At 39.9% G+C, this 14,413-nt stretch overlaps 2 protein-coding genes across 2 annotated transcripts in view; one reads left to right on the top strand and one right to left on the bottom strand.

Annotated features, from left to right (window-relative positions):
- Window positions 1–1,306: 1,306 nt before the first annotated feature.
- Window positions 1,307–5,945, top strand: TSPAN13 (tetraspanin 13). Its single transcript, XM_010184021.1, has 5 exons — window positions 1,307–1,479; window positions 2,774–2,854; window positions 3,705–3,818; window positions 4,162–4,272; window positions 5,474–5,945. The coding sequence occupies exons 2-5, from the start codon at window positions 2,777–2,779 to the stop codon at window positions 5,546–5,548; spliced, it is 378 nt and encodes a 125-aa protein (XP_010182323.1). The 5' UTR covers window positions 1,307–1,479; window positions 2,774–2,776; the 3' UTR covers window positions 5,549–5,945.
- A 3,268-nt stretch (window positions 5,946–9,213) lies between these two features.
- Window positions 9,214–14,413, bottom strand: part of AGR2 (anterior gradient 2) — a 5,391-nt gene continuing 191 nt past the window's right edge. The window contains exons 2-8 of the mRNA XM_010184020.1: window positions 13,022–13,159; window positions 12,713–12,776; window positions 12,573–12,625; window positions 11,522–11,595; window positions 11,084–11,147; window positions 10,120–10,203; window positions 9,214–9,529 (exon numbers count right to left, since the gene is read on the bottom strand). Of these exons, the coding sequence (XP_010182322.1) occupies window positions 9,480–9,529; window positions 10,120–10,203; window positions 11,084–11,147; window positions 11,522–11,595; window positions 12,573–12,625; window positions 12,713–12,776; window positions 13,022–13,151 (519 nt within the window). The 5' untranslated portion in view covers window positions 13,152–13,159 and the 3' untranslated portion in view covers window positions 9,214–9,479. The remainder of the gene's footprint in view (window positions 9,530–10,119; window positions 10,204–11,083; window positions 11,148–11,521; window positions 11,596–12,572; window positions 12,626–12,712; window positions 12,777–13,021; window positions 13,160–14,413) is intronic.

The raw sequence follows: 14,413 nt of genomic DNA, 5'->3' as shown, positions 1-14,413 counted from the left end.
GCTGAAGTGTAAGTGTATTGCAGTGATAGTCAGAAATTTTATTTATTTACTTCTTTAATTCTTTTTTTTTCCTTCCACCTCTCTGGATAAGCAGTAAATTGTCATGAGATATGTCTTGTTTGAATGGAAACTGGTCAGCAAGTGTAAGTGCTTGCTCTGTATTTGTTGTCAAATAAAGCCACGTAGTTAGACTAGACCAAGCACTTACAGATTTGTTTTGTAGGTTTATTTTAATAATGATACAGTTCTAGGTATTTTTTTTGTGAGGTTAGGGTTTTGGAAAGTTAAAACTTATATGACGAGTTGTTGTTATTTAACAGAGAACGTAATGGGTGGTATGTCACACATAGGTCTAACTGTTTCAAACAAGAGAGTGTTGGGCATCCTGTTGGACATCTGGGTTGGCTTTGTCTGCTGCTTCTCTGCTGCTGTATCTTATGACAGATTTCTTTGCAGCTTTTCATGTTGGATTTTTTTTTTTTATTCTGTGCTTTTGGCATGGAAATAGGAAAGGCTGGAGCTTCCTGCCCACAGAAACCATAAATCCCAGTGAATTAACTGGGACAGATTCTGCCTGCCTTCCCCGAATACCATCTTTAAAAGGATGGAAACAGCATAAGAGTGTTTTGGGTACTGAAATAGAATTGACTTCATAGTAGAGCTGTTTTCTTGAAGAACTACGTAGCAGAGTCAGAGCACCTTGGTTGTTTTACTACATGAAATCCTGGAGAGAGAGATCTAGAAAGTATTTTTGTGTGACCTTGTTAACTGTTGTGTTATATCATCAACTATGTAGAAGCTTCTCTAATGAATCAGTACAGCTGTATTCCTGATTACAGTAAGTTTTGTCTAAGTGCACTTTTTTATACGTTCAGAGCTGCAGGGCTGTATATCCTATTTTCTTTAAATACGCTACCTCTGTTTCAGAAAACATCTGGGGTTGTAATTCTTCCATTCTGTGAATTAAAGCTGGTGATTTTTAGCTTGTTTGTAAATTCTGTTATAATCTGCACTTCAATTCAGTGTCTCTAGTCAGTCACAGATACTGCAACATGGCTGGACTTGTAGGTAGATTAAGTCGTAACAGGTCCACATGAACAGTGTTGAAGAATGTGCCTTAAAACATCTGGAACTGAAGTTACTTCTACAGTGAAGTGGAAGATTGGTTTCTTTTGGGTTGGGCTGCTTCTCTTCACGCTGAAAAGAAAATTGTACTTTTCTAATGACAGCTTTAATGTAAAGGATGTATCTGTGTATAGGTTGAGCCTGTTTTAACTTGCAGACAAACTTCTTGTTTTCTCTTCCCTCCAGCTGGTCAGCCTGCTGCTGATTGGGATTGCAGCATGGGGAATCGGCTTTGGCCTCATCTCTAGTTTCAGAGTTGTTGGAGTGGTGATTGCAGTAGGAATCTTCCTCTTCCTCATCGCCTTAGTTGGATTGATTGGTGCAGTGAAACATCATCAAGTATTGCTGTTCTTTGTATCCTTCCGATGTGTTTCATGGATTGCAGCTTGGTTCGAGCCATGTAAACTGCCTGCTCCGTCAGCTGAGACTGATGTGGAAGGTGCTTCAGAAACAACAGAAATTCACTATCTTATTTTGGTCAATGCAGTCTAAATTAAACTTCTTTCCCATTTAAGTTTATTCCAGTTTCCTTTTTTCTCCTTTTTTTGAGCTCTGAAGACAAAAGTATTCACATCTCCTTTTTTTAATAATGAAAATATTTTCTTTTTTGAGAGCTTTTATGGTGGGTCACTGTCACAGATGCCTTCTACTGCATACTCAACCCCTCAGGAAGCTGGAGTATGCAAACTATTAATGTTTAACGGTCGAGAAAGATGATGCTTCCAGATAGCCAGCTAGTGGTAGCTGGCAGGGGTATGTGTTGTGGGTAATACAGGCTGTCAAGAAGCACTTTTTTTTCATACCCAGTCTTTAATTGCAAACCCAGAGTAGAAATGAGCACAGGCCTTCTCGGTACACTTTGCTGCCCCTTTGTGCGTACTGACACTTCGTAAGCAGTCTATGGTGCTGCCTTGCATAACAGAATCAATTTGTTTGGATGACAAAAGAGATTAATCGGATAAATTCTTATTTTTCTGGTTGCAGTCTATGAATAAGTAGTGACTTTCAGTTTACAAACAGTTTAATTGTGTGAGATAAGTATTTGCCTGTGATCACACCAGCCAAATTGTGAAGACAGTGCCCAACTTTCACATAGTGATCAAAGTTTGTTATTTTTGTTTTATACTATTTTCACATGCATTAGTCCAAAAGTGTATGTGGCTATGTTCCTAAAGCAACTATTGCTTTTTTTTTTTTAATCTAGGCTAAAGTTCTCTTTTGTAATTAATTACAATACAATAACATGGAAGAAAAAAATTGAATATGCAATACCCAGAGAAGTATTTTTTTACTACTTTATTTAAGTGAAGTGTCTTGAAATGACAACATGAGACCCTAAAGCTCTAGAATTTTCTCTCTCAAAGCTCCTTTTATTAACTTCTCTGCTCGTGTTGTCTTGCTAGACAAGAAACACTTAACCCAGAAATACCAGCTATGTATAGTAGTAGCTAAAAAGAGATAATATATGATGATTGAGTTCTGGGAACATTATTTGGGTCATGTTTTCCACATCCAGTCAGAATTTACTTCTATAGATCTTTTGTTTTAAAGGTCTTACTGTTATCCAATGAAATAAGGAATACCATTAGGCATATGTGTTATAAAAGCAAAATTAATTCAAGAGTATATCCTTAACTACTGTTTGCAGTACATGATTATTCTTCTGCTAGTCTTTATTGTCCAGTTTTCTGTCTCCTGTGCCTGTTTGGCACTGAACAAGGAACAGCAGGTAAGAAAAGTTTCCTGACTCCTCAGGTAATCTGTAGCATAATACTATGGATATATACGTACGTACGCACACACGTTTATATATAGTCTTCTGTAACATAGAGAAAGCATATTTTAAGAAAATCAGCATTATCCTTTAAGGACTAGGCCTTAGGCAGTGCTTGGCTCTGGTAACTAGAATAAAATCCATCTGGGTTCTAAAATGACTTTCAGCTGTCTTTTTTAAAAATTGTTTTGGTTTTAAGATTCCTGACTAGGTTTATGGTCACAAGTGTAGCAGTATGATATCTTGACTATATCACGTGTTCAGCAATTCCAGATAACCTGATAAAATCCACAGTAGTAATAATGTGAAGATGGTAAAGCCACTGAATTGATCTTGTGTAACTGAAAAGGTCGTAACTGCATTAGGAACAGAGGTGACCCTTAAGTGTGAAAATAAAACCAGCTTCCATGGGGTATGGACACTTATTCTTACTGCATGAGAAGCAGGCAAGGGTACATTATTACTAAATAATAATCTTTTATATGCAAGTGAACTTTTTGTTTAAAGTCTGAGCAGTCCCAGTTAGATTAGTTGCTTGTCCCATTACTAGTGCTCTTGCCAAGTTTAGGAAAACGAAAGGAAGAAAATTAATTAAACCCGTGAACGTGCTGCTGCTAGGTGCTGCTGTTTCATTAGCTACACAGCATGTTTGAACATTCAAGTTGTTCTGTAATATATTATCCTGTTAGACTTCAGGATCTGAAGGTTCTAGTTAGGGAATTACCAACTCGGTCTAGTATATTGGTTTCCAGTGAGATGCATAACAGTTCGATTAGTATAATATGTATTTGCTTATGCCTTCTAGAGCCAACTTCTGGAGGTGGGATGGAATAACACTAACAGCGCGAGAACGGATATTGAGAGAAATCTGAATTGCTGTGGATTCAGAGTTTTTGACCCAAATGAAACCTGCTCCTCTGTAAGTTCAACTGTGGAAGAAGCACAACTTTCTCTGATTGTGTCTGTTCACGAATGTACAACAGTTTTCATAGTTGCAGAAAGCAGAGTAACAAATGTGTGAGGTAGTAGTTACAATGATAATAAGCTCTTTTGTAAACTTATTGGAAACGTAATCACAGAGCACCATGCAAAGGTTGTACTCCATTGTCATTTACATATTTGCTTTTTTTGGAGTCTCTTAAAACTGCTGGAGTTTTGTCCATGGCTGGCAGTCTTTTTACAGAGCTAGCTAGGTGCTTTCAATCAATGAAGGAAGTGTCATAAGAAAATGGAGTGCAATTCTCTGCTTGTATCTGCTGCAGGATTGTTTTAGAAGTCACCAGTGTCAACCCTGTGCACCAATAATAGAAGAATATTCTGGAATGGTGCTGAGGTTTGTTGGAGGCATTGGACTCTTCTTCAGTTTCACAGAGGTGAGTGGGTAGAAGGTTAGAAAATGGAGTGCTTTTTTCCCTACTTTTAAGGCTTCATTTTGTGAAACAATTGGGTTTAGGGGGTTTATTATAGGAACTCTCAGTACTATCTCAGGAGTCAAATAATTAATTAGGTCAAATTTTTCCAGGCTATCAGCTCGCTTAAGTCTGCCAAATGAAGGGCTTGTCTGCGTTCACCAGTGGGAGTTCTTGCAACTCTTTGTTAATTAGACTACAAACTGCAACTAGATGTCACATTAAAATGTGGTGCTGTAACGTTTTAAGTTTTGGAGAAAGTTAGCTATTCAAGTTTGCCATTCTCCAAAAATAATGAAGAGTGCCATTGCTTTACCTTGTTCTCCTATTTTTCCTGCCCATCCCCGCTCCCTCCTGTCTTTGGGTCTTTTTGGTTTGGGGATTTTTTTTTTTGTTGTTCCTCCTGTAGTGCACAGGTACAGTTTAATGAGTGAACTGGATTTTAAACATCAAGTTAAAAGGGTCTTTGACTCTTAGCTTTAGTACCCAGGTGATACTTATACTTGCTTTATTGACAGTGGATAAAAATCCTCGGAGCAGGTCTTTCATAACCCCACAGTAGAGTGTGTGAAAATACTCCTGCTACTTAGTGCAGGTTTCAGAAGGTTTTTAGATATTACAGCAACAAGAGAGATGCAGCAACTCAAACAGAATCACTCTGACATCTGCCTTCGGTTTCTCTACTGAAAATGTGAAGATGCTGGCAGGGCGAAAGGTTAGGAGCAACGACAAGATTTGAAAATGTACTAGAAAAATAGCCTTATAGTTAAGTGGTAACTGTAAAATGAGACAATTTGGAGGATTTGTTTATCATTACGCTAAAACCAGGTTTATGAATATTTATCATTTGGGGAGGGGGAAGAACAATTTAACTCTAGACTTGCCTATGGGAAATATTTTGTATCACGTTGTGGATATAGTTTTGACTTTTTTGTGGTGGTCTTGTCTGTTACTGGGTATGAATTCTTTCTGAGAAGGTGCAGCCTTTTTTTCCAATGAGGAAAGCTGGTGTGTGCTTGTGCAACTGTAGCAACAGTAAAATATTCTAAATGTGTGTACTGGAAATTCATTGTCAGAATTTTATTTTTAAAACAGATTTTGTAAAAGTGATGGAAGATGGGCTGGAGACCCTTTGCTTAATAATATCTTTGGGTTTTGTTTTCAGATTCTGGGAGTCTGGCTGACGTACAGATACAGGAACCAAAAGGATCCCCGAGCAAACCCCAGTGCATTTCTTTGAGAAGTGTATAAAGCACTGAATCTTCTCTCTGCACCCTCTACTTCGAAATACTGATTCTTTATAGTTTGGCATTTCTTCATAATAGGGGTTCTACATGTACCCCAAAGAAGACTTTATTCCCATAAGAAATTCTAGTTTAAATATTTAATTTCCCAGTATTCTTCTTCTAAGAATCTCTATATTGAACTAGACTGGTGCATTCAGTACCTGGGCAGAGTCAAACTGCTGCTTTGAGCTGCTTAAATAAACTCTGTTAAGACTCTCTTAGTTGATGTGGTGAACTCTGTAACAGTGAGATTTATAGCACTACTGGCTTCTCTGGTGTCTGAAAAACCCAAAAGTATTTTCTGCTGTATTCATTGATTACAAAAATTCACATGATTTATCATGAAAATGATAAAAATATATGGTGGATGGATGGACTCTACAATCTGATTAGGCTTTAGGATGAACTCTAGTCAATTTTTTTTGTCTTAATAGTGGTCTTCAACTTTCCAGTTAAGATAAAAATAGAAGTTAAAGATGTTATTTTCTGTAGTGCACATAAGTGTAAGTTAATGACTACTGTGGTCTTTACTCCTCCCCTTCCCTGTTTGTTTTGGCTTTCTGGTAGCTTTAGAATTTTGTTGAGAATAAAAATAATTATTTACTTTTTAATGGATATCTTCACTAGGAGAACAGTGAATGAAGAAAACGAGGAGAATGTAATCTGCAACTGATTAGCTTGAAACTTTTTTTTTCTTCGACAAGTGAATGAAGTGTTCAGAATCAATAGTGGTCTGTTACCTTCAATGTAAGAAACTTGATGTCTGGAAAGTTGTTGTACAGCTATTTTTTCAGATGGTGTAAAATTTTTGTTGTAATAACTCAGCAGTGTATATTCCTCTGTCATCCAGCTAACAGTCTTGATTTCATGAGAGATTGAATGATGTGTAAAAAGAGGAGGAGGAAAAAAAAGTAAAAAAACAAAACCCAAAGTGATTGTTTCCAGTAGTTAGTTTGTTGGGTTTTTTTAAAAAAAAAAAGTTGGAATGGTACATTATCTGTGTAGTAAGTATTGTCTGAGGTGAAGGGAAGCATGGCCCCTTTTCCAACCTGTAATAGGAATGATGCATCAGCTGGAACATCAGACATAGAAACACATGAGGTACGTAATGTTGCATTTGTGTCTAATCACACTGAATTGCAGACCTACACTGTACCTTTTCTTCATTCTGTTGCTGCTTCTGGCGTGGTAGGGAGCTGCTGTAGCCTGAAAGATGGCTCTGCAGGAAGAAAAGTGGAAGAGTATTAGGGCCATCTGCCAAGGAATACAAGCAGCTGAGTGAGGTGGAAAGGAAGAGAGTGAGGGCAGAGAGGCAGTGAGTTCTCGTAGTCTCTCTTTACTAGGGAGATGCCCCCTTGCTTCTGCAAAGTGGACAAAAAGAAGTTGCAATACATACCTATCAGAACGCTTTCATGTGCCCAGTGCTCCTAAAGAAGGAATTGTTTCAAGGTTTCAGAGGGGCAGAGTTGAACCTGAAGGCAGAGGAGTGTCAGGAACTCGCTAAAGACAGTTTCTCTTCAGGTGTGGCCGGTTCTTCAACTTCTGCTGTCAGCGCCCTCTCCTGGTGTTTGGTCTGGGAGTTACTGCTTCGTATGTTAAGAAGTATTGGTGTCAGATTCAAGCACATACTTGTACACCCAGTGTAAGAGCCCACTCGTGTACTGAAATACCTTAAGAGCCTTCAGGACTAGTATTGAAGTATAATTTAAATGTACACAGCAGGCTTTTTCCCCAAGTGCTGTCCTGTTTAAGCAGCTAAGCAGCCATTCTCAGTACATGTGAAGAGGACGATGATCATCTTGTGACTGTCTTTAGCAACAGTTAATTTTCCTAGTCTAGATAGGCTCTGTGTTTTGTACATTACTGTAATAAATTAAAGGAGGAGTCCTATGGAGAGGGTGTATGAAACTTAAAATAATGCCCCATTGCTGCTTCAACTTTGATGTTTTTCCTAATTGTTTTTAATGCTCAGTTTTGGGTGGATCTGGTTTCATAAATATGGTAGGTGATACTGGAGTGTAAAAGTGCATCACTGGGAAAATACTGAAAATGTTACCACTTCAGAAACTCTTATGTCTCATAATTTGTGAATTTGTGTTAGTAGTCCAAAGACAGATCAGTGGGTCATATGCTTTGATTAAAGTTTTTCTATTCTATTAATACTACTTTGTCTCTTGAGACTGTGGTTTAACATATAGCTTGCCAAAGATACATGAGCAGGTGCCTTGCTTCTAATTTTGCTGAGAAATTCTCTTGAGCTGAAACCTTTGCTTCTCTCGCCTGTCCTACCTTCTTAGGTGTATTCCTCTCTTGTGGTTATCATCATGGCTGGTAATGGTAGTAGTGGTAGTAATGGATGACATTGCCAAAAAGCTGAGAAAATAATGAAGGTGCAGTCCTAGGCAAAGTGTTTCTCACTGGTGCTGCTGCTGGGTTCTTGGATATTTGAGGTTGCAAAGTCTCCTTCTGGTCTAAGTCTTAAGATGCTGTGTATTCCCATGGTGTTCAGTTGCAAGATTTCTTTTAGTTTTGACTTTTCTTGTCCCTTTTAGGCCTGGAAATAAGCAATCACAAGCCGTAACACAATCATGAAACCAACCATATGCCTAGTACAGTATCACTTTATCATCTCAAATCTTTGCTGAATTCTGATGTAAGCAGGAATCTCTTAAGAGAAGCAGTTTCTGTCTTTAAAGAAAAAATCTTGAAGTAGATAAAATGAACTTCAGAATGCTGCCGGTTTAAAAAAAAAAAAAGAAACAGCCCAATCCCATCCTCTAATCTCAAGTGCTCTTCTGCAAAAGGTTTACACCTCTGCCTATCTTAACTGTGAAGAAAGGCCTGATAATGAGAGCTGGTGCTATGGGAAAAGAAATGGAGATAAAGCAGGCTGGGCACTGCAGAGCTTAAGTAGTTGCTGAAAGTGGAGATAAAAAGCTGCTTTTCTGTACTGGGTTTGGCTGGGTAGTTAATTTTCTTCCTGGTAGCTTGTATGGTGCTGTGCTTTGTATTTGTGACCATAACAGCATTGATAACACAAAGATGCTTTAGTTAACTGCTGAGCAGTGCTTACGCAGAGTCAGGGCCTTTTCTGTTCTTCATACCACCCCACCAGCGAGTAGGCTGGGACAGCTGACCCTGACTGGCCAAAGGAACGTCCCATACCACGTGACATCATGCTCAGCAGATAAAGTGAGGGAAGAAGAAGGTGGGGGGGACGTTAGGAGTGATAGTGTTTTTCTTCCCAAGTAACCATTACACGTGATGGAGCCATGCTTTCCTCGGGATGGCTGAACATCTGCCTGATGGGAAGCAGTGAATGAATTCCTTGTTTTGCTTTGCTTGTGTGTGTGACTTTTGCTTTACCTCTTAAATGCTCTTTACCTCAACCCATGAGTTTTCTTGCTCTTACCCTTCCAGTTGTCTCCTCCATCCCACTGGGGAGAGTGAGCTTTGTGGGGCCGAGCTGCTGGTCAGCACTAACCCACAACAGCCTTTTTCCTTCCAAAGTGCTTAGGTGTAGAACTGCAAGCTATGGTCTCGGGTGACACAATTATTTTACTCTTTCAAATAATGGTAAATGATAATAAAGAAAAAATACATAACACACCAATGTTTTGTATGTAAACACTTGGATTTATTTTTAAAAATCATTTTTTACAGTTGAATCGTACAGTATTCTTCGATATGCCTTAAATTAAAAGCCTCCAGCTTTTAAAAATGCTGCCCAGTACAAAAGTGCTAATGTAAAACTGTAGTGTTTATGTATATAAACCACCACTACACATCACTAAATGTCACTAAATAGTCTCTTCACCAGTGTCAATGAGTGGAAAAGAGAAGGAAGATCAGACTTCATAGTATTCAAAGGCTTCCTTCTTCCCCTTACAGCTCAGTCTTCAGGAGCTTCAGCGCTTTCTGCATATTTGAATGCACTAGAAATGATATATTCATACATGTTATTTTTGTGGCAACTTCCTTTTCCAGCAAGTACAAATACTGTAGTGAAAATATCCTTATTATTAAAACCTCTGCTCGCACGCCTATTGCCATATGGATTCTAATGCACTGTGTTCTTCCAAGCATTTTGTGCATGTCATCAGTTTAATTTTGACTGGTGAGAACGTACATCTGTTAATGCAAACACGTGGGTATTCGCAGAGCAGCAATGGGAGGGAGGGCTGGAGCACACCACTCCTCCCTCTTCCCAGAAGCTTTCCTGACGTGGGCCGGCAGGGCTTGTGTGTAGGAGTCCTCACTGTTGCCTATGCTGAATGCTGCTGAATTATGCAAGTTCCTACTGATGAGCACTTTCTTTTAAAACAGATGGATGTTTAAGGCTCCAGGGCTCTGCCATCATTCTCTTCACCTCACTGCATTTTAAGGCTAGCATCCTGTTTCATTTTAATCCTGGTTAACCATCTTTCAGCAAGTACTGATTGTGAGAGCCTGAAATGCCTGGGGTTATTCCTTGTCGCGTGAAAAATGTGACTGCTTTTAGAATACTTCAGAATATGCTACTTACACAATGGACCATCAGAAGGCTCATATGCATAGAGACGATTTGAGTATCTTCCAGTGATATCTGCTCTCACAGTCAGGGAAGGATCTGGAAAAAAGGATGAGAGAAGTTGTAGAGGACAGGATTAACCTTCAAGCAGAACGAAAGAAACCTTTCTGCAAGACACATCTGCTTCCACTAACATCCAAGAGGTCATGCTACATAGTCACTGACATTTCAACTTTAATTGCTGTGTTTGCTGCTTTATTAAGAAAGGTATAGGTTTGATTCTGATCAGTGTTGATCAGCCTTACACCCTGTGCCACTGCACAGTACGTGAATTAACTCTATGAGCTGAGGCCGCTTTCAGGCTACAAATGTTATCAAAAAAGAAATAATAAAGGCAGAGATAATATGGTAGTGGCTTTGGTCTGTTGAAAATGGTGATCGTGACCTAGATTTATCAAGGTGTGTGTTAAAGATGCATGTGTGCAATATATATCATTACAAATCTGTTCTGGGAGAGGGAGTACCTGGGCGCATGGCCACTGATAGGGCTCCAAAGCGCAAATGCTTTGGAAGGGGTTATGGAGGTTAGGGGAGCACAGATCAAACACTGAGCTGCTAAAATCGGCCCCTGAAGCATCCAGTTCCTGTGATATCCGAGACTGTGTTATACACAGAAACCTGATGGGTTTGCAGTATTTCTAAAGCCAGGAGGATGAGCAGGGCTGAGCGGGTCCTACCCATTCCAGTGAATGTGGCACTGTGTCATTTCAATCTCATGAGGAATCGAATCATGAAGGATGATGCTGGACCTGTGAAGCTAATGACCTGGCTGGGGTTGCTTTGAAATTTCATCCAGCAAAACCAACTAGAAATGTTATATTTCTCATGGAATAAATCCCTGTTAATAAACCTGAGGATTTGAGATGCATGGCACAGCTGGGGCTTTGGTCTGAGGAGCTTTGATGCTGGAGGTACTCACCTATAAACAAAATCCGAGGGACATACTGGCCATCAGGGGAGAGGTTCTTGTCTGTGGTTTCATACTGAAAGAAAACAGATACAGTTCCCAGTCAAGATTGCAGGAGGGCACGTTACATAATTTTTATTTTTTCTTCTTTGTACTTTGTGTTATGGAATAGAGCTTAAATAATACATTTTGCTGTTTAAGAAATTCACTGTCTGGGATGCAGTCTTTTAACAGCTGGAGTCGCAAATTGATAGCAACAGTTAATGTTATTATTAAACTTTAAATTCCCTCATATTTTGAGGTCATGATAGCTACAGATGAGATACTGCAGCACTCCCATTTTTCCTAGCCCTCTCTAGCTAGTAAACTGACTAATTATACGTAGAGAAGCCATCATTAAAAATACAACTTTATTGTTTTCACTTAATGAAGTGTAACTGGGAAACTTACCACGAGGTTCAGTAGAATGAATTTTTCAGCCAGTTTCTGTATTTCTTTATTTTCAGCAAAGACCTTCTTGAGGGCTGCAGTGGAAAAAAAATGGGAATGAAAGTTATTAATAATACACCTCTGAAATATAAAAATTCAAACAAACTGACAGAATCAAAATGAGAACTCCCTGTCTACAATTACACCAAATGAAGGTTTTAAGTTCATTCCACTGGAAGATGATAAACTCATTTATAGTCTGTGGTAAAGAGTAATTATCATGGTACAAAATGTCCCTCCTTCTTTCAGCTCTTAGATTTGTCTGCTTAGGTTTGAATTGGAGCATTTGAGCCTTCAAGCTTCCTGTTCTACTACTGCAGTTTCTGGCTCCGGTTCTTAAAGCACTGACAAGACCACGTGTAGGACTTCAGCCCAAAATGTTTGGAAGGATTTTAACGCTCATGCAAAGATCTATCTGGAGTTACTGGAGCTCTGGGATGGATGCAAAAGTCTTTCCGTGTGGATCAGCTTGCAAGAAGAAAGGGTCTCAAGTAAATTCAGAAGTACTGGGAAAAGGGCAGTCCCAGTTACCAGAAATCCCACAAGAGCTCAGTTTCAGCCCACTTTGATTTAGTCCCTGGCTGGATTCAGTCTCAGTCACCAACAATATTGAGAGCTGAACACATAATTTCCAGTAAATTATTGTTTTTCACTGCTTCTGGTCTTGCTACTGGTTTTGGCTGATTGTGATGGGAACTAAAACCAGGTTTCTCACATGTCAAAATCTGACTTGTGCTCGTTTCTGTATCCATTCTGTATCATGTAATACTGATTTACCATTTTTATTTTATCTCTGCGCCTTGGAGAATACATGCATGGGACAGTGACTTGAGAAACACTCCGTGTGCTTGTGCACGGTAGCGTTTCACTAGGGCTTACTCAGCAAGCAGAATGAGAGCTGATTTTTATCCAAATTTTTTTCCAGTTTTTATTTTTAGCAGCATTTATCAGGAAACTGAAAACTGTCTGATTTTAAAAAAAAATTATTTTTTTTTTAGTGCAAAAGACTTACCTTGGCTGTGGGGGCAGTCTTCCAAGTGGTGGATGACCATGATGGGTTTGTTGCTGGAAAAGAAGACTCCTCGTTAGGGGCCGGGGAGGCGCTAGGGGGCGCGGAGGGATGCGCGGCGGGGCGTGGAACGGGTGCGGTACCTGTGCTTGGAGCGGAAGAGGGCTTCCTCGTATGTCTGCGTCCAGATGAGCTGATCTCCCCAGCCTGCGGGGGAAGAAGGACAGGCGGCGCGTTATAAGCGGGGTCGGCGGCCAGGGGTTCGTGTCCTGCCCGCCTCTGCCGCGAAGGGCTTGAAGCAGAGAGCTTTAAGACAGGAGTAAAAGGGGATGGGGTGCTAGGAAATACTAGAAGATGTATTTTCAGAATGAGTTGCAAGAAATTTAATTTATTAAAACAGCATGGAATTCAAAACAGATGCACTTCTTAGTTTTTTTTTTCTTTTCTTTCACCTCTGGAGAGTGTCTGAGGCAGTTTTGGCTTAGCGGTAGTCTCCTTTGTCTCCTTCTTGCCCACATCCTTTGCCAGAGCACAGGAGAGGGCAATGAGCAGCAGGAACATGGACATGTAACTCTTCTCCATGGCTGCTCCTGGAACAGGTAAGAAAACACAGCAGATAAGGCCGGGTAAAGCGGCAGGTCAAGTCACAGGTATGCAGCAGGGTGAGTCAGAGCTGAAACAAACTGCTCCAGGCGGGGGCCTGAGCTTGGGGAACCTCAAGGAAGTGTGAGAGCTTCCACTGTTATAGCAACTCAGCAGCAGGTGCTGAAAAACTAACTTTTCTTGGCTCTTTCTCCATTTTGCAGTGGGAGCAACTCAAATGAGAAGTCAGAATGATACACTAGGCTTTACAGTGAACCACTGGCATAAGCACAGATTAATGCTGTTGTTGAAATGTCCGATCCTGTCTTACTCCTTTAAAGTATCACCTAATGCTTAAACATAAACCCAGTAGAATCTGTAATTAAAAGACTGGGAAGGAGTTGCTGTGTGGAAGAGTGAGAACTGCAGTGCACTTTGTCAGTTCAAGCAACACAAAGTAGGGGGCTTTTCGTGAGCTGGACTCTGGGGCATGGAGTTGGAAATGAGACGTGTCTGATGGGAAGCTCCTCAGCATTTCAGCTAGGATGCTTCTTTGAAGGGGGGAAACACTTCAGCAACATGATGCTATGTTTTCTCATTTAATTTCCTCCTAGAAACTAGAACACCAGTGTAAGAGGTACAGTAGGAAGACCTAAAGCAATTCCAAAAGCAATACAGAAAATAAAAAAGATTCATGCAACAGGCTGACAGTTTTTAAGATTCAGACAATGACAGTGACAGTCCAGGGAAATAGAAGCATTAGCTGAGTTTCCATCAGTGGTACAGTGCTCTTTTCTACTGGGATGTCCAACAGACCTCAAACATCCAGAGTCCCTGTTTCAAGGGCATGAAATACAACTTTTGCAGCAGGCTGCCTTTCTGCCCTAAGAAAAGTCTCCTTGGAAAGGAAGAAAATTGGATCAAGTTAAATTAGACCTAGTGGATTTTCCAGGTTGCCTTAAGACTTGCTTTGGCTAGAATTGTATAGCTGAAATAATGTTTCTCGAAAAACCCCCAAAAAATTAAACAGAAAAAAGAGATGGTATGGGACTACCAGAAAATCAAAGACCAGGCAAATCTTATGCGGTTGCTGATGCTGAAAGCAATGAGAGAGGAACATTAAATCTGCTCATTAAAAACTCTGCCTCTGGAAGGCTATGTGCACTTTGCTAAGTTTTTCAGTCCCCCAAAAGCCACCTAATCTCCTGCCTTTTTGAACCTGCAAAGCCAACATTTCTCCACACATATTTTTTCTCCTCATA

Source organism: Mesitornis unicolor, unplaced genomic scaffold (assembly GCF_000695765.1).
Source record: "Mesitornis unicolor isolate BGI_N332 unplaced genomic scaffold, ASM69576v1 scaffold44594, whole genome shotgun sequence".
Classification (NCBI taxonomy): domain Eukaryota; kingdom Metazoa; phylum Chordata; class Aves; order Mesitornithiformes; family Mesitornithidae; genus Mesitornis; species Mesitornis unicolor.
Note: the sequence above shows the minus strand (reverse complement) of the source record. Positions and strands in the feature narration are given on the sequence as shown.